This window comes from Rattus rattus, chromosome 14 (genome assembly GCF_011064425.1).
Source record: "Rattus rattus isolate New Zealand chromosome 14, Rrattus_CSIRO_v1, whole genome shotgun sequence".
In the NCBI taxonomy this organism is placed as follows: domain Eukaryota; kingdom Metazoa; phylum Chordata; class Mammalia; order Rodentia; family Muridae; genus Rattus; species Rattus rattus.
This window is the reverse complement of record NC_046167.1, coordinates 8,098,838-8,119,620: the sequence shown is the minus strand read 5'-3', so window position 1 is coordinate 8,119,620 and position 20,783 is coordinate 8,098,838. Positions and strand designations below refer to the sequence as shown.

Here is a 20,783-nt window from a genome sequence, read left to right as displayed (position 1 = left end):
GTGTGTGTGTGTTTGTGTGTGTGTGTGTGTGTGTGTTGTGTGTGTGTGTGTGTGTGTGTTGTGTCTGTGTGTGTGTATGTGTGTGGTGTGTGTGTGTGGGTGTGTGTGTGTGTGTGTGTGCGCGAGCACGCATCCCTGTAGATGCTTAGGCATTTGTATAAACTGATGATTCCAATGGTGTGTTTACCTCAATTGCTGTATACCTAGTTTCCTTATTTTTTTTTGTTTGTATACAAACTTAATTCAAGAGAAACTATGACATCACCCTTAGATGGAGTTTGGAGGACATGTTGGGGCCCTCTGGCTTTTTTAAAAATCAATATCCTGATGTTATCAAAATACAAACACAACTTCTCATTTTGGGGTATGGTGTCTCTTCATTGAACCTGGAGCTTACTGAATGGCTGGACTGGCCAACTAGTTCCATAGAAATGCCTTCTTCTACTGGACTAGGGCTAGGATTACAGAGACATGCTGCTGCTACTATACCTGCCTTTTTTGTTTGTGAGATATCCAAACTAGAGCCCTCAGGCTTACATGCCAAGACTTTTACCCACTGAGCCATCTCCCTAGCCCAACTTAGCTGATAAAACATTTGAATAATAAAAGATCTGGTCCCAAACATTGTCCTGTAGATGACTGCAACATTCATATGGCCTAACGTCATTTTCATCTCGAATATTTTGCCCCCTGTTAGTTGTTCAAAGGTTTGGGATGCAGGCATCATGGGGAGCACTCCATTTCCCACACATTGCCTTGCAAGTAAGTAGTATGACTGCATCAGTAACAGCCAACTGCTACAATGAGAAGAATTATTTAAGGGGACTTAAACTCATTGTCCCCAAATGGTAATATTCAACATGTAACCCAATTAGGGAAAGTAAGAGGGAAAATAAGACCTATTAATTATTATGCCCAGGCAACAGGCATAAAGTGGGAGTGATACTGGACCAAACCAGAAATGTCATTACTTTACAGTAGAAGATGTCTGTTTTAGGAGAAGTATCCCCATGACTTGGGAGATCTCCTGGGACTATGTCGAAAGGTTTAGGCTGCAGCCGAGACTTGAGAATTTTACAGTACATCTTTATATAGACTGAGATCAAGTCTATATTTTATGTCTTATTTCTACACTTCATTTCCTGACTTAAAAATGACATGAGGTGGTCTACAGCCAACTAAGTCCTCAGAGGATGATCATAGAACATTTTGGGAATGACTGAGGAACCATATCAAGTTTATAGGGCTCTATGATTCTGTCAGTAAATAGAATAGACTCTCTTTTGAAGAGTTACTTTCACTTTTTATTAATAACTGTACCTGCTAAACTATCTGTTCAGAGCCCAGGAGTAAAGCATATACAGGTGGAATAGGTTTCAGGTGGGGGAGGGGAGGGACTACACTACTTTGTTATATTAATTCATGTAAATTTCATTTAACTGTCTTGTGTTCAATTTCTTTTCATTCCGGGAGAATTCCATTTAAAAGAGAGAATTTTGTTTGTAATGACAAACCTCTAATCATATATCTGTGTTTCCTTCTTCACACATGACAGCAAGTCACCTTACCTGGGACTTCGAGTCTGGTTTCTGTGGATGGGAACCATTTCCCACAGAAGACTCTCACTGGGAGGTGGTGGGAGGTCTGAACAGTGGAGAGCACCTGTTTCCTGAAGCTGGTCACACAGTGAGCATAAAACAAGGTATGGCATTTTCTCTTCTTTTAAAAGCACTGCCCTTCAAGTGGAAATGGCCTATATTTCTGTTTCTATTTGCAGACTAAATGGAGCTTTGGTTTGTCCTGCCTTAATTCCTCCTGACCTAATTAATAATTAGTAGCTAATTTTGCATCCTGAAAGGAACATTCTTGGGATAACCACCCATCTTGTTGTTGTGCTTTTGAAAAATACTATAGTGATGGTGTAAAAAGGGAGATAACATTTATGATAGATTGCATAGTAGGCTTGCTTTCATTCTTTAAGCATTGCAAGTTTGGCAAACAGAAAGGAAAATAGTCCCCTCTTCTATGTGGAAACAGAGCAAGGATTTATCACTATCTATAAAACCTGGAAATACTATAGACTGTATACTGCAAAACATCATTACAACTTTCACATATCCTCATAAAATCAAGGAACCATAACTGCCTGCAATGCTCTGAGAATGCTTTGTGGTGCTCCCAATGGTTTTTCTCTCTAGTTCTTTGTTGTGCTTACACTCCTATGTAAACACACACCTCAGAACCATATTAAAATTGTCATCACACTGTTGGGGGTCCGGATCATTTTTATGCTCACTGAACATTGTCCTGCTTCTACTTTGAGATTTACAAAGAAGTGTGCCAAACACAAAACTTGGAAGAGTTTTTATTAGCGCCTTTGCAAACGGGTTGGTGGAACATTGGGTGGTATTAGGGGGGAAGACTTTTGGCTATAACAATAAAGCCAGTTCATTGTTCACTGGTACAGTCAGTTCTAGATATTTTGACTTTTTGTTTATTAGTCCAGGAAGCCTTAATTTCCCTTTAGTATCTCGTGTCAAGGTGACTTAAGTTTATGGTTTAAAATAGATACAGGTAGAATTTTTCTTTGTAAACTGATATGCATGCTTTCTTTTTCTGTGTCTAGGCCAATTATTAAGGCAATGAACTAGAGCTCGGTACATGGTGGTAGAACCTGGTACCTCTGTTTGAAGCAGGCAGGGTTTGGTAGCTAAAGCTGGTAAAAGGGGTTTGGGTTCAGATATGCTGAGGGTTGTAAGGGCGATAGGGGAGTTACAGTAAGGTAGAGGGGGTTAACTGAAAATGACTCCCAGTTCAGCTTTCCTAAAGAGAAATGAGGAGCCAGCATGGAAGCGATAAGGACCTGGGAGGAGAGAAAAAGCCAAGGAGAGATGTGAGAAACATGATCCAACTAGGGGAACATGTACAAGAGGATGGTAATGGTCTTGGGAGTTTTGTTTCACTCACACACACACACACACACACACACACAATGAAGGAGACCAGGGATTTAAATTTTGTCTAGAGCATGGTGGAGACTGAAGCCTATGACCAATCACATTTGCTAGAGCAAGCTATCTGGATAAAATCTGGGGACAGGAGAGGATAAAAGACTGGAATAGGGCTGGCATACATGTAACACGAGTGGAAAAAATTGAGGGCCTGAGCAGCAGCTGAGATTTCCAAAGAGAACAATATGCATAGCTATGATTTGATATGAACTTCACCATGACCAGGGCTTGTAACACTGTGTTGTTCAGGGTTGGTTCATACCTGTGACTTGGCACAAAGTAGTTCGGTTTTGTTAGTGATGAAATAGAGAGACTAGAGTCTTCCGTGTGTAGCCATGAAGAATTTTTATGAGATATTAAATGGGATTATGCTTGCTGAAGGTTTTCACATAGTGAGAGCTCAAAGAATGTGTGTGTGTGTGTGTGTGTGAGAGAGAGAGAGAGAGAGAGAGAGAGGGAAGAGAGAGAGGGAGGAGGGGAAACATGGAGGGGGAGGGAGGGGAGGGAGGAGGAGAGGAAGAGGATAGAGGAAGAGGAAAAGGGAGATGGAGAGGAGGAAGAGAGGATGAGAAGGGAGGGAGGAGGAGAGGAAGAGGAAGAGAAGGGGAAGAGAGGAAGAGGGAGGGAGGGAGAGAGATGGAGAGAAGGGGGAGAGGGAGGGAGGGGAGGAGAGGAGGGAGGGAGGGGGAGAGGGAGAGAGAGGGAGGGAGGAGAGGGAGGAGAGGGAGAGGAGGGAGAGGGAGGAGAGGAGAGGAGGAAGGGAGGGAGAGGAGGGAGAGGGAGGGAGAGAGATTTATTTGTGGAGGTCAGAGGTCCGAAGACAACCTTTGGAAATCAGTTCTTTACTTGTACCACATGAATGCCAGGAATCCAACTCGGGCTTGGCAGCTGCATTTCCCATGGCTCCACCTAGCCTGCCCTGGAAGTGGTGTTAATTCAGAGATGAGGAGAAGAAAACCAGGATAATGAAGAGAAAGGGGGTGATAAAAGGGAAGGTCCATGGGAACAGGGTAGAGTCCATTATAATGCTACAGAGCTCTAAGCCGGTGTGTTTTAAAAACTTCCCATTTCTAACTTGCAGCTTTTAAAACTAACCTTGTATTTTCTCACACACGTGTACATACGTATGTACAGTTTGACAAAATAAGAAAAAAGAAAAAAGAAAATAGGCAGATGCTAGAGCCTATGGGTATTTATGTTTGTTTTTATAGTGAACTATTTCCCCCCAATCCTTTTTGCTTGATTTCTTTGCTCATTCGTAGCTAACTGCTCTGTTAGAACATGCAAACAGACAGCTCATAGGTTACCTCTCACCTTTGTGAATGTTCACAGAATCATACACAGATCACGGATGTATACATGCTATGTATATTCATATAGCTTGGATGTTCCTACACATTACAAATTATGATCAATATTTTGTGTTAAATTACAATTTAAATATAGCAAGTACAGTCTTTTTAGTAAACAGTATAGTGAGATTTAAAAGTTATATACAATTTGTAATCAACAAACAATTCAAGATATAGAGTGATTTCGTTCTCCCAAATGTCACTTCGTAGTGGATACTTCTCCTGTATCCAGCCATTGGTCTATCCCAAATTTATTGTCTGTTCAAAGAGTGCCAGATAAATAGGTCATACGTTATGGTGTATTTTTGCCTCCTTATTAGCACCAATGATTTAAAAATTTGTTCATGTTAATAATTATAGTCATTTTTCTCCTTTTAACACTTGAGTAATATTCCATTGTATGGATAAACCACATTTTATCTTTTTACATATCGACTGAAGAGATTTGGCCTGTACCTTTCTCAGTCGTGGTGGACATACATTTTCCCTTCCTTGTATGCTCTTCCCAATGTTTATAATATTTTTTTCATGACAGTTGGTAAGGGACTTCTACTACTCCTGGTCCTTTGTCACCTATGAGAAATAAGTGTTCAGTTACCCTGTGCTTATTGTCAAAGACCTCTTCTGTCAGTGCACACACAGGGCAGGACACAGGAATCTCAGAAACAGTAGCTCTGACATCTTGTATTCTTCTCTGCTGCAAAGGAACAGTTTCAGTGCCTGAAATGTGCAAGTGAGTACATGTATCTCAGCACAGTGACGGCGTGTACAGCGTCTTGCTCTTCCGTGTTCCCTGTTGTACACACTTGCTTATGACTTCTCATAAGAGTTCAGGTTGGAAAGAGGGCTCAGCAGTTAAGAGCACATCCTGCTCTTAGAGAGTACCAAAATTCAATCCCCAGCTCCCGTTTAGGTGACTTACAACTGTTTACAAACTTAGCTTCAGGAGGACCACACAACTCTGACCTCAGCAGGTAGCTGTGCACACAGGCACATACCCACATGGAGAAGCATACACACAATTAAAACCAATAAAACCAAATCCTTAAGAAGTTTAGAGTTTATCAATTTGTTGAGATAACATTAATTTTACTCAATACTTCATAGATTTCAGTGTAGAGGTTTTTAAAAAGTCTGTTGTCATATTCCATAGGTGTTTGCAGCAACTATAAATGCTATGATCTAAAATTCTTTTAGCTGCTGCTTGTTTATGTAATAGCAAATTTATTTGCTCTTTTTAAAAGGTTAATTTTTTGTGTGTTTGCATGTGCATGTGTGTGTATGTGTTTGTGCAGTGTGTAGAGATTTTAATGATAACTGCTGGGCTTGTTTTATCCTCGTCTCCAGGAAAATGTCAACAATTCAAACTTGAGTTCCACATTTGCTCAACCCACTTGTCTGTAATATTCCTTTTGATTCGCAATGTGCTCATGTTTTTAACATACATAAACGGGTTAAAGCTTGTCAGATGAGTGTTTCAGCTTCTTCTGTGATAGTCATGTGATCATCAGATTATACTTTTTGTTTACTGTAGAGATTGATTTGCAAACACGACAGTGAAGCTTGTTTGGGTTGCTATTTTTTTTATTTATCTTTTACTTGTGTATTCACCACATGTATATTTGCCTGTGATTTCGCCTATGTTCATGAAGAGTCTGGTCCTCCCTTTCTTCCATGCACAGTCTTAGTTCTGGGCTATTGCCTGAAATAGGTACATGATCTGCAAAAGGTGAGGTGATAGGACCATTTGCATAAACGTCGACAGGAATTTGTAAAACAGTATATTTAAAGATGAAATCCCTCTTCCTTTGAAAATACAGTCAGAATTGATGTGAATCCAGGAAAATTATTGTCTTAATGAAGTCAAGCAGTTGGCTTTATAAGTTGCTTAAAGACCCTTTTTGTGCTATGTTTAGCCTGTCAGTTGATGGTTATCAAAGGGCAGCATCAGACACTGACATTGTTTGGCGTAGCTTTCCTTGAAAATTTTCAATGTTCAAAAAAAGCTACCCCTGATGCAGCTCACAGCGTGTGATCTTCTGTGCTGCTAAAGGATGCTGTCCCCTGTGCTTGCTCTGAGTACATCCACGTCAGTTAAAATCTAACAGCAGTTATTTTGTTAATGTTCAGATTAGATCTTTAATTAAGCTCTCATCCCTTCCAGCACAGACAACAATGTCAAACAAGTAAGCCCCAAGAGGAATCAGTCTCAACGCATGCTCTCGTCTCCTTCAGTGCATCTTAAAGAGACTTAAAAATAAAACTCTCAAGGGAATTTCCTAAGGGCACGTTGAATATCTAATTGTAAACTTACAAGCCTCATTTAATTTGATTTCAAACTCTACGACAGGAGTTAAAGTAATAAAAATGTTTGTTTAGGTGATTTGGATTCAGAGTTTATCATTTCATCAATTAAATTTTATTTTAGATATTTGATGTCATACGTGTGAAATTCTCTGGATATTTACAGAGCCTAATGGCGAATATGTGAAAATGTGATTTTCTTTACCTGAATGAAGGTCGAATAAGACCAACAGGTAAAGTGCTCAGTGTACACCAGAACTGGCAACTAACTATGTGATTTTAAATTTGTTTCTGTTCCTCTTTCCAGAATCATTTATTTATTTTGGACCACAGCAATCCACTGCAGTGGCCAGGCTTGGCAGTCCTATCCTTACCAAATCACTCACGGCCACAACGCCCTGCCAGGTAATCAGTTCTTCTGAGCACCGTTTGACCACTCTGTGGTTCTAAGCCATTGAGCTCAGATTGCATTGATAACAAATGCCCGCCATGTTTTCATATCATTTTCCTGATGCTTTAAGAGGTTTATAGGAGCAGCTTCAGCAGGAAATGCTGGTCCTTCTCAAAGTCTTTGCATCACTTACACTGTATGGATGGGGCCTGCTATAGCTTTTATTATCTTATAATCTTTCACACGGACCTTTGAATAAGCTAAAGTGAATCTTCTTTACATGATTTACTACCTAGTTTGCTCGGGAGTGTAAATTGAGTGGATTAGATAAATCAGGTAAACGCCTGTTAAGAGAAAACTAAAATAATGAGAAAAGACACACACACACACACACACACACACACACACACACATAATTAAATTTATTGAGACTTTATGTTCTTTAAGATTGTGAATGCATCCAAAGACAGAAGAAGAGAAAACAAAGCAAGCGTACCTGTGCAGCCACCGGGGATATAAACGTCTGCTTTGCCGTGTTCAGTTGGAGTACATGTTGCTTGGCCATGACTTTGGAAATAGTGTCTCTCATGAGAAAAGCATTGGTGTGCCTCCCTTAGGTGGCCATGAAACTGAACATTTAATTATGCAATGCCCCGTATTTGGCACATAGAGTGATGGCTGATTTTCGTAGACAACTTGATAGGTCTGTGAATCAATACGGAAATGCAGTTTGGGGTATATCTGGGGTAGTGTTTCCAGGAAGGCAGACACAGATACAGGAAGATCTACCTCAGCTGTAGGAGGCCTCATCCCGTGTGCTGGCATTCTGAAAGGACACAACGGTGAGATCCGTCTGAGCACTCCCATCTATTTCCTCAGCACACAATTTATTCAGGCACCTCATTCTCATCCATCACGTGACAGAGTCAGGAGATAGGAGGGGTCATCCTAAGTTGAAAAGGAGAACCCAGGATCTGCGGCATAGCAGTATCGTGGGGTCTCCTTTAAGGAAAGCTGCAGACATGGAGTGGATCTGGCTCCAAAGAGAGTCTGTGTATGCTGCGTGGCATCCCTGTCATGATGGATATTACCAGAAATTATAAACCCAATTAACACTTTCTGAACTCGAGTCACACTTATCATGCATTTGGGCATAGCAATGAGAACAGTAGCCAACACAATAGGTATCACTAAATAGTCCTTTGACTTCCTATAGCACAGAACTTTTTTTTTTTTTTTATTAACTTTGGTATTTCTTATATACATTTGAGTGTTATTCCCTTTCCCGGTTTCCAGACAAACATCCCCCTCCCCCCTCCCCTTCTTTATGGGTGTTCCTCTCCCCATCCTCCCCCCATTGCCACCCTTCCCCCAACAATCTAGTTCACTGGGGGTTCAGTCTTAGCAGGACCCAGGGCTTCCCCTTCCACTGGTAGCACAGAACTCTTAAGTAACATGGATCTGTTCATCCTGTTTACTTTCCGTCCCTTGCAGAGGTTGAGCATATGTCCAAGTCTCAGGATTTCCCTTAATGTTTAAGTCTTCACTGATCGGAATATAATGACGAGGTTAACCCAGAAGCTCACAGGAAATTCATGCCTCTGAATACTTGGTAATAGCCATGTACTCAGACGTCCTTGATGAAGAGTTACTTATCATTCAAGAATACAAATCTAATTATGTTTTCAGGTTGGGATAATTCTGAGTCCAAGTGCCCAGAGCTCTTAATAGCTTGTCTTTAGTTTCTTGTTTGCTTTGGTGTTTTAACTTTTGCCCCCTTCCTTTTCTTTGTGGGAATGAAGATTAAAGCGACTGCTTATCTCCCCTCTATTTCCACCTTATCCAAATGCCCTCAATGTGTTTCTATCGTTCTTTTATTTTAATTAAACCCTATGTGATAGAATGATATAGATTTTTTAGGAACCCCAGGAGCAATTCTCCACAATTAAAAGAGTACTTTCCAAGCTAGCTTAGGTTTAATTCAAAGTCATTCACTGAGTTATAGACACGGAAGTCATGAAGTGAAAGGGAATAGGATGTAGTATCTTTCATTCCATGTATTTGGAAACAAGTATTATGAGTATATAGTGTTCTTAAAATTCACTGAGGTCACTGAAAATCTAGATGTGTGTGTGTGTGTGTGTGTGTGTGTGTGTGTGTGTGTATGCTTAAGGGTGCGTGTTTATGCATCTCTGTGTGTCTGCATGTATACATGAGTGTATGTGTCTGTGTTTGTGTGTATATATGTGTTTAGGTATTTGTAACTGTGTGTGAATATGTGTCTGTGTGACTACGTATGTTTATATATGTATGTGTGTATGTGTAGGTGTCTCTCTGTGTGTGAGACTTTGTGTATGTGTCTGTCTGTCTTTCTGTGTCTGTGTATATGTGTGTGAGAGTGTGTCTGTGTATGTATAAGTGTGTGTCTATGTGTGTGTGGGTGTGTAAGTATGTGTATGTATGGTGTGTGTCTGTATGTGTCTCTGGGTCTGAGTGTGTGTATATATGTATGTATGTGTATATATCTGTCTCTGTGTGTGTATGGATATGTATATGTATGTGTCTGTCTATGTGTATGTGTGTCTGTGTGTGGGAGACTTTGAGTATGTGTTTGTCTTTCTGTGTCTGTGTGTATGAGAGTGTGTGTGAAGAAATGTGTATTTGAGTGTGTGTATCTGTGTGTACATAAGTGTGTGTTTATGTGTCTGTGGGTACATAAGTGTGTGTATATGGTGTGTATCTGTATATATGTATACATGAGAGTATGTGTACTTTTGTCTGAGTGTGTGTGTGTGTGTGTGTGTGCGCGCATGTGCTTCTGTGTTTGTGTATGTGTATGTTTCTGTGTGTATGTGTGTGAGGATTTGTGTGCATGTGTGTGTATGTCTGTCTTTCTGAGTCTGTGTGTGTGTGTGACTGTGTGTGAATGAATGAATGTGTATGTATGTGTGCATATATATTCTTTCTGAAGATGTCTTGTGGTTTTCATCACTGTGTCTTGCTGATGGTCATTAATTATTGTTAGTCATTGGAATGCCATGTTGTCATCACTTCCTGTTAAGGAAACTTTTCTGGTTTTGGTAAAGTATGTAGCTTTGCTGTGGATTATTTTCAGATGGATCTCAGTGAGAATAATATTCCTTATGTTTGGTGTTGAGCTCATAGCTCATATCCCTAGTGACTTCAGATACTAGTCTAATGGTTTTCCTATATTTATGGAAAATGAGAGGGCTTCAAAAACTCACTAGAGACTTGCAGAAGCGTTTAGTTTTCTTTTGTTTTATGAATCTACTTCAATCTTAGCTTTCTTTGAGCTGGAGAAAAGTTTGAGCTTCTTGATACCATATTTCACTCGTAGGAGACCGTTTCTCTAGTAGGAAAGGCACTTGTGCTAGAGATACAAATAGTTAATGCTTCTCAGTGTATTAAATATCCTTATTTATAAGTGTATGGTATTATATGATACTTTCATAAACATTGCAGAATAAGCAACCAAACCAAATTCCTATCATCTTTGGTAATTGGAGAATCTGCCTGATTCTCTGATTTAGAACATATTGATAATAGTTCTGTTTATGGAACAAATGTTCTTCATTATAAAATAATATGAAAAGCAATAAAATAACCCAAGTTGGGCACTTTGATATGATTAAAACCTCCATCTCATGAAATTATGTGATCATTTTCTCCCTGCACAGTCATATCAGGCTGAGACCATTAAGGCTAGGTTTTGAAAGGACTTTAAAGGAACATGAGCTTTCTTCTGTGTCACCTTTTCTAATAGCACAATTTAAGGTCATTTTGTATGAATCACCTTGTACTTTATATATGGTGAACACATGGCTTCAACATGCGCATTGTTCCTACAGCCTTTCATTGTTCACAATGTAGACTTTAATTTAGAAGCTTCAAAAGTCACTTCAGCCACTAGTGGAAACTTGGCGCATTTCCTCAAAAGAAGAGATAGGACAAACAGAACACATGCAGACCAGAAGCCAGTATTTCTCGTTGATGTTGAAGTATAATGACTGGTTATAATTAGCTAGGAAATATGGAATGTGAAGGAGATTAATGTGAGCACTAATATTTTCTGAGTTCACATTTGTTTTGCGAAAACCACACTATTTTACTTTTAGGATTTTGCTGTTGGATACAGAAAGCTTGATAATATGAACCTTGAGATTTGAGTGTTTTAAGTTGTTTTTCTTTAATTATCAAATTCATTTTGCAATTACTTTAATGGGGCCTCATTTGAACATAATTCACAGTTTTCTCTTTTAAAAATATGTATTGAAAAAGCAGGACAAAGAGTGGACTGTCCATATTTGGACATAGGTTTCTCAGCAATCCTGAGATGTGTATGCTTTAGAGTGTAAGGTGTCAAAAACAAAATGAACAAAACAAAAACCAAATCAAACATCAAAATAGTTCTCCTCCCATTTAGAACTCATGGTTAAAGCAATGTAAACATTCTTTCTGCAGTTCAGTACAGCGATGATTACTACTTTTTATTAATCACAGCACTTGAGTCTGGAATTTAATAGCAACAAGGTAGCCCCATGTTTGCTCTAACAACTGGCGTGGCTTGTGAGAGGCAGTATATTAGCTACTTTGTCTTAGTGCTATGACAAAATACAGGACAAAAGGAACATAAAGGAATAACGGACTCATCATTTTAACGTTTTAAAATGTCCAGCACCATGGTTTCCATACTTCATGCTCTTTAGCCAGAGACAATGGCAGAAGTGTGGCTGAGTTACTGAACTGACTCTCACCTCATGGTGGACAGGAAGCAGTTCTCCCTCCAGTGACACCATTTCTAAGGCTCGGCCGCACCTCCTAATTTGCTACCACTTAGCAAAGCACTAATAGCTTAGAGTCAAGTTTCCCAGACATAAAGGGCAAATGTCCATAGGGAAACTATAATTATATAATGATTCAGTGTAAAATTACTACACATAGGTAAATGTGATATAGTAATAATTATAAAACTCACTGACGGTTTTCAAAATTTTCCAAAAGTAAGGTGATGAACTTATATCAAAATCCAGTTAATAAAATGTGATTCCAGGGTGTGTTAGGAATAGCATTCATACGTGCTTCTCCAGAGTTGTGCTGCTTAGATATTTTCTGACATGTCTAAATGAGAAATGTGGAGAAACGGTTGAGCAGGTATATCACTGTTAGATAAAGAATTCAGTGAATATAAGACGTTCTAATTCACTGGCGATGCTAAACCTACACTTAAGTCTGTTCTGAGAGAGAATACTCGGAATAAATATAATGACACAAACATCCATATAGTCTCCGTGGAATGGGGAAGGATGTGTAAGCATTAAGTAATCTTCTTCTCAGAGAACTTCTTCCTAGTAGCATTTATAAGACCTACAAATGTCATCAATTTTTCTGTTCTCATATTTTAATTATTATCTTTATCATTCCAGATATTCTTATTCTTGATGCTAAAATATACAGCAAGTGTTACAAAAACTAAGAACAGACAAGGTACATATTCGGATGTGAAAGAATCAAAGTGGAGGTAGCTGAGAGCGGGGAATGTACCTGAGAAAGGACGAGAAGGTCACTGCTAAGGAGTCCTGAGATAGGGAAATAGTTATCTACTCTCTTGTTGTTATAATAAAATGGCATGTCAATGGCAACTTAAGAAGAAAGAGTTTACTGAGCTTAGGGTTCCAGAGGGATTCTCGTCCATCACAGTCCACCACAGAGATACAGCAACAAGCAGCCGGCGTGGCTGCTGGATCAGAAAGCTCAACGTTAATGACAAGCACGGAGCAGAGAGCGAACTGAAAGTGGTGTGAGGTTTTCACCTCTCAAACCCACCTCCAATGACCCATCCCTCCAGCAAGGCTGTGTACCCCTAACCCTCCCCAAACTATGCTGACAACTGGCAACACAGTGTTCAAATGTCAGAGCTCAGGGCAGGGGGAGCTTTCCCTCAAACTAACACAAAAAGAAATTGGTACAAGCACTGTACAAGATATAAGGAAGGAAGTAGAAAACTTGAGGCCAATTTTTGAAAGAGGACAGGTTAAAACTAAATGAAAAAGAAAACATGAACATGGAGGAATTGGCTTTAAAGTCTAAGTAAGCTACTGGGCGTTAAATAACTTCAGTCATTAACTCTGGCTTACTGAAGTCAATCACTTGGAAAGGCGTGTTCTCTTTGTACTAAACTGCATATAAATGTATAGTTGTGTATGTGTGCTTGCTTATACATTTTCATGCTTTAAGGAAAATATGTGTGTGTGTTTTGCCTGTATGTATGTCTCTGTACCACATGCCTGCCATGTTCTGTTGGAAGGCAAAGAAGTCATCAGACCCCTTGGGACTGGAATTACAGATGACTGTGAGCTGCCCTGTGGGTGCTTGGAAGCAAACCTGGGTCCTCTGGAAGCACAGTCAGCATTATTAACTACTGAGCCATGTTTCCGCACTTCTGTAAACATTATCCTATATAGTCCGGCCTGAGCATGTCCTCATTACATAGTTAAGGATAACCTTGAACTCTTGTTCTTCCTGCTTCCTGAGCACTAGGAATGATAGGTATATACCATAGTGCCTAGCTTTGGATCCATATTAGAATGAATATCACAGTACAATTATGGAGAATAAACTAAGCCACAGTTAAATTTTCTCTCTAATTTTCAGTGATGTAATTGTCCCATAGGATTTTTTAAAAATGTGCTGGCCTCAAAATTGCTATTTCCATATCTCAGTGACCCCTACTGCCTAAAACTCGGGGTCTTCTCCCGTCCCGTCCCGTCCGTCCCTTCCTTCCCTTCCCTTCCCTTCCCTTCCTTCCTTCCCTTCCCTTCCCTTCCTTCCTTCCTTCCCTTTTTCTTTCTTTCTTTCTTTCTTCCTTCCTTCCTTTCTTCCTTCCCTTCCCTTCCCTTCCCTTCCCTTGCCTTGCCTTCCCTTCCCTTCCCTTCTCCTCTTCTCTTCACTTGACTTCTCTCTCTCTCTCTCTTTCTTTGTAGTATTTGTTATCAAATGGAGGTTTCTTGAATACAGTAATTCAGTCTTGAATATTATTATTGCATTTCATTAAAATTATACCCCAGTGAAAACCACATATTAAAAAGACTTGTCTCTGTATTGACACTATATTCAACTGTCTTTATTGGTGCAATTTTAAGCATTCTCTGCAGCTTTGTTTAAATCAATGCCCTGCAATGATGGGAACTTCCTTGTTAGGTTCAGAACTGTAACCGTTAGGTTCTTGATGTTCCTGAGCACTTAGGATGCTCGGCACCAGCGAGACATTAAAACTTTCTCTTTGCTGTGTTTTAATTTATGTTCAAATATCTACACTATTCTGTACCATTGCTATTACACATACATTCTAGTGTTCCTTATCTTTGCCAAGTCCCACTGAATCTTGTGGATTCCCAACGACATCCAAGACATTATCTATTATCTGATATGAATTCTTTCCTCCCTCTTTCCCTTCCCTTTTTCTTTTTTTCTTACCCCCTTCTCTCATCTCCTCTTTCTCTCTAAATGTTTGCAGAAACTAAACCCCAATGAAGAGCCCACGTATTTCACTTTTTCCTTCCATGTGTTAAATAAATACCTAATATATACACAAATGGTTGTAATGGTTTTGTAAGGAATTTACGACATGCTGCATGATTTTAAATTAAAAGCTTAGTGGTCTGCCATTGAATGTATACCAGATGGAGAGCCTTGGGGTTTTCACTCTCGATGAGTATCTATTTGAAACCCCAGCTGTATTATGTACAGTTGAGTTACTGCTCCCCTAACAGTACTAAATTTGAAATGACTTTGGAAGGTTGCATGGTATGAAGCTGAAGCATTGAAGTCTCTACAATGCAAATTCTCTTAAATATAACTTGTAAGATCCTGTGCTGTTGAATATGGATCTCCTTGGCACTTATGTTTAGTAACTATTAAAATGATTTCACACTCGTGAAGAGCTGAGTGACAGTTTGACAGCTCAAATACTGATGGGGTATGAGTAACTCCTGCACAACCAGGTTGGAAACACTCTTTTGCATATCACAAGCTGGGAACACGGTGAGACTTACAGCAGGGATCTAAAATTGAATTGCCATTGAGAAGCGAGTCCTCACTTTGCCTGATATTTAATTAAACACTTCCCTTTGACTTTACATTTCTAATTTACCTGTCAAGGTCTGAACTAGAGCAAGCATGGCAACAAAATCTCAGAGGAAGTGGACAACCAGAAAGGATGTTTTGATCAGGTAGCGCCAATTACATCTACACAGGAAAATAATGACAAATTGGAACACAGAGTGGTTAGTACTCTGAACCGAAGAATTTAAAAAGAACATTAGAAATGTATCTTTTTCTTACTAGCTAAAGAGCTCCCTCTTGGAATGCTTCATTTTTCTTTAAGATGTCTCTACAGCCTTAGAGCTCTCTGGGTGATAACGGGTAGGATGAAAAATCGCTGTGCATCTGAACTTCATTTCGTGGAAGTTTTGGAAAAAAAATTATACAGAATGAATCATCCCCAGACTGAAAGATTAATCCTTTCCCCACACAGTACCAGGTCCTGAGAACGTGCCTCGGAAGTTCGGGTAGAACAAATGGGTGCTGAAACTCTTGTTAGAGCTACTGATGTTAGGAGCAAAAAGAGAACTCCTCTTATTCTCTTCAGTAAATAGTTAAGCTATGGGCCCCTTAGATGCTATTATCATTAATGATGACTAGGGAGTAAAATGATTAAAATTTTCTAGCCTCCTGAAGTATATTTTCTGTGCCTTAAATTATTGATGAGTAGTGCCCTATGAATATTCAAGCTCATCAATACTATTATAATAGGAAAATTAATGGACTTATTTGTTATAATTTTCCTGTATCAAAAACTAATTTTCAGTGAAAGTTTTTTACTAGTTTGGGGTTTGAACATAAAATAGCCTACATAATTATTACCAGGGTTATAACTTTGACTCATGATTTACATGACCCAGACTTACAAGAAGCAAGAGGATAGGAACCTCAGAAAGTTCTCTGGGAACTAAGAGGGAAGACTCATAACCATGTTGGCAAAGACATGTCCTGATGCTTATTCTGTTGTGGCACATTTTTATCTGATTTATTGCTAGAATATTGACGAATGTTAAAAATACCAACTCACGTAGGTGCCCAGATCTTTTTCTAAAGGGAGAACTATGAAAAGTTCAATGAAAGGAAGATTTTGTGACATTGCACATTTTATGATCAGAGAAAATGAAGTCATATTTATTATTTAAATATTCTTGGATATTTTATTTTTACTTTTAAAGGACATCATTATATATCGTTAGAGGAGTTGTGAATGGGGGTGTATGAAAGCCAGAGGACAACTAACATAAGCTGGTCATAGTTATTGAACATGTGTATCGGCAGCAATAGAATTTACTGTATTATCTATCTTGCTGGTCTATTATCTTCTTTTATCCTGCTATTGAAAATAAATCAGTATATATTCTGATCACACTTTCCCCCTCCTCTACTCCTCCCACTTCTTCCCCACACTTCTCTTCTCTTATTCAGATATACCTCTTTTTTGTCTATTAAAAAAAACAGTTTTCTAAAGGAATATAATATACTATGATACAATGATATACTCATAATATGACAAAATAAATGCTAACATACTGGAATATGACAAACAAACATACAGAAGGGAAAGAGCCCAAGAACAGGCACAAGAAACAGATATGGGTTCAGAGAGCCACTCATCCATACACTTTGGGATCCCATGAAAACACTAAACAGGGAAGTCATATATACATCCAGAAGACCTGTACAGTAAAAAGAGAGTGAAATGTATACATAAGATGTAACAAAATAAAAATAAAGCATAAGGCAAAAATGGAAAGAAAAGTCCGGATACAAGATTATGAGACAAGAAGTCTCCAAAATGACATTCAGTTTGTTTTCTGTTGGCCATGACCCGCTGGGCATATGGTCTACCTTTAAGGATAGTTAGTTTCCCCAATCAGGCTCCCTTAAGGAAAATTAAATTTTCTTTTACAATTGGACATAGCTTCTGGGTTAGTGAGGGGGACATGTGCCTATTTTTTCAGCTCTAGGCAAGCCCTTTGCAGGCTCCCCAATCTCAGTGAGTTCACACATACTCTGGCCACGTTGATTTAAAGGGCCATATTTCTTGGTGTTCTCTATCCCTTTTTGGCTTTTACAAGCTTTCCTCTTCCAGAGTTCCCTGAGCCCTGAGGAGAGGGAATTGAGGGGGACATTCATTTAAGACCAAGTGTGTGTGCAATCAGGCTACAACATTTATTACCCATTGACAACCTGCTGCTTTAAATTATAGGCAAAGTACACAATATATCATCTCTATCTATATATCATGGATTTGTGGTTATATATTGATATCTATATCTATATATCCAAACTTTTCTCTATAGGTGCAGTTTCAGTATCGTTTATCAGAGCATTCCCGTCTTTCTGTTTTCACAAGAACATCAGTAGATGGCAGTTTGCTAAAGCAGAGTGAAGTGACCCAATTCTCTGAATCTCAGTGGATCCAAGCAAAAGTTGCTCTCCATGCAAAAGCTGAAGAGTCTACACTTCCTTTCCAGGTAAGTATATAAGGAGTTAACGCACTGCATCAGAAGGAAGGTGCTTCATACTAATCATTTCAGACAACAAAATAACATATTCAGTGAATTCTTACTATACTAATAAGCCAGGCATAGTAATGTAAGTATTCGTTATTCTCCAGGCAAATAGATAGTTACTTTGGCCAAATCTTTCAGAATTATGTGTACAAGTTTAAAAATAATAGATACGTAAAATGGTTGAGAGAAGAGAAATTAGGAAAGGATTTTATAGCTAGGAGGTGAGTACGAGTGTAATGAAATGCTGCCCCTTCGATTGACATAGCTGTTGCCACCATGAGCGCACAGCTGCGGTGGATACCCACAAGAGGCTGGACCCTTCGACATCCATCACTGATAGAAAGGATGCTGGGGTTGTCCCATATTTTCTCAGGGAGCTGATGAATTAAGTTGCTATGGGGAGAGGATTGTATTTTCTGTAAATGGAGTACTTAGGTAATAAGATGGACTTCACAGGGATAGGAGGAGGGCTAACACAAGGTGAGTAAGGCAATCCCAGTTCATTGGATATGTGTATGAAAATGCCAAACATGAAGAAAAAGTGCTTTTTCCCAAATGAACTTGTCATATCTGAGGTGAAGAAAAATAACTGAGATTGCACCTATGTTTTCCTCCTACTGCTCCTGGCCAATAACACAAGGCGTTTGTTGACCTTCAGTATAGTTTTCTTGATCAATAGTAAAAGCAGGGGACTGTAGCTCAATCACTAAGTGGATAAAACAGTTCCTCCTTCCTGGACTGTGACTTCTTTCTGGATGATGCAATTATAGAAACTAGATCAAATGGTGAAGTGTTAAAAATTCATTACTCCTGAGCCAGGGGCTATGGGTGTCCACTCCTTGATCTCACAGACTCCAAATATTATCTTTTGCCTTTCTGTTTGCTCACCTGTAAGAACTGCAACAATGAGAAAAGTACTTTTATGAAGGACTTTGGGAGAGGCTGCATATTAAAGAGATCAAATATTTTGACACAGATGCTATTAAAATCTACATCTGCGTGTATAAAATAGGACTTTTCACTTGCACTACATAGTACCCAGCTAGTAACTGATTGCTGGAGGAAGGCTGGGTTCTCAGTGTAGGAGAAGCCTTTTGCCTTGACAATAAACAAATTCGGAATGCATGTATCGTAGCTTCATCCCCAGTTGCTATGATAAAATACTTCAACAAAAGCAACTAAAGGAGAAGCAAATGATTTTGATTCACTGCTTCAGATTCTACAGAAATGGCAGGAAAGCCACCTTGGCAGGAACCTGAGGCGCTGGTTACATGGCTTCTGCAATTGTAGAGTAGAGATGAATACAAGCTATTGCTTAGAATCCATTTTATCCTTCAGAATCCCTGCCCAGGCAGGTAATGGCTTTGTTCACTGGAAGATATGTCTTTCAAGACCAATCACATTAATCAAGATAATTCCCGCAGGCAGGTTGAGGGGATATTTTAGATCTTGTCAACTTAAAAATATCACTAACCACATGTCTCTGGAAATCAGCAATTTTCTCTACAAAAGGAAGTAGGAGTGGACAAGGTAAAATGGAAAAATTGAGTTTGCCTGGTGCATTTGGCTACCATCTCTCATACGTTAAATGCTCCCTTCATCAGAAAGAGTAGCAACCAATGGCAGCATGTTATTATAGGTACTTCCTCCCAGTAAACATAGAAGGTATATGGAACAAACATCAACTTCTGTGACTATTCACTTTATAAGGAGTAGGGAGTCTGGGAGGGGGAGACCTAGAGAAGGGGTAGTATTGTTGTAAAAATATAAAAAATAAAAAAAAAATGTATGGTTGTCTTTAATCCCCCACTAGGTCTGGCACCTCAGTGCCCTAAGATATCTGCTGGATATCTTAATTCTCAGTCAGCAAAGCGTCTCACCCACTCTGCTCCATCTCATATCACACTGTGAAGGCCTCTCTCTGAGCCATCAGCAATCTCTCTACCTATCTAGTTCCCAAGGCAGGTTTCCATGCCAGAAACACACATTCCAACTCTGTGGCGGCCCAGACCCTTTCTTACACTTAAATTGCTACATGAAAGAACACACAACACAATAAACTTTGGCCCAATGGATAAGATATAATTGTCCACCTAAACATACAAAATCCAATACAAATCCATTCCTTAAAAACATTTGTAACAATCTGTAAAGGTACAGCGTGGAATCTTAACATCACTGCCATATTGTCCTGCATGGCTTCTCTCCCTCTCCCTCCTTTCTCTCCTCTTTCCATTCCAGTCTCCTCCTCTTCCTTCAAACTTTTCTCCCACCCATCCTTTCTTCCCATCCAATGACAGGTCTCCTTCTATTCTGTACCTGCCCTCACCTGTATTTTACAAATTAAATGGGGAGAAGGTTCTGGTGAAGTCACTTGGGTCCTGAGTACTTGACTAGACAGCCATCTATGAGGCAGTGTAATTAGCATCAAAATACAGATAACTCTAGGGCAAACCGCAACATTGTAGCAATTGAGAGGTAAAAATAAACAAGCAAACAAACTATAGATTCATGTAAAGAAGTCTAGTATTGAGTAACTTACTCAAAATAGCTGTTTTTGTGGCTGTGGTGGCCATTACTTCCTTATTGCGTAGGAATGATGGATATGAACTAGATATGAGAAATCCTTCATACTTTGAAAGGGAAAGTTCTTTTGATCATAACTGTGGATTCAATAATTAGAGACTTCTATAGCTAGCGAAGTCTCCTGAATCGATGTCAACATTTAATGGTTAAAACTGCCAGTGCCTTCTGTTGGGAGAAGTGTTTGACACAAAGACCTTCATGGATTCATCTCAGTTATTAGTCTCCATAGCATGAAGCAGGTCACACAAATTAGGTGAATTTACTCTTTGTCTCTAGTGCTTGTACTCTACATTCCATGGCTTAAATATATTCATTTTTTATTTAGACAGAAACTCAAACTCATCAAAACAACTTATCACGTGTATGTTATTAACTAATGTTAGGAAGACGTTGACAGGGCTAACTGTCTGAGAAACACTATGAGCATAGGAAATGTCTGTTCTTTCTTTCTGTGACTGGAAGTTCTCCTCCACTGTCCCTAGTAAATTTCAATGAAGTATAG

General features: G+C 39.2%; 1 protein-coding gene across 1 annotated transcript in view; it reads left to right on the top strand.

Moving 5' to 3' along the window:
* Malrd1 (MAM and LDL receptor class A domain containing 1) overlaps positions 1 to 20,783 on the top strand; it is a 684,120-nt gene that overhangs the window by 125,920 nt on the left and 537,417 nt on the right. Inside the window, exons 10-12 of the mRNA XM_032884682.1 lie at positions 1,556 to 1,702; positions 6,975 to 7,072; positions 17,483 to 17,656. Coding sequence (XP_032740573.1) covers positions 1,556 to 1,702; positions 6,975 to 7,072; positions 17,483 to 17,656 — 419 coding nt within the window. The remainder of the gene's footprint in view (positions 1 to 1,555; positions 1,703 to 6,974; positions 7,073 to 17,482; positions 17,657 to 20,783) is intronic.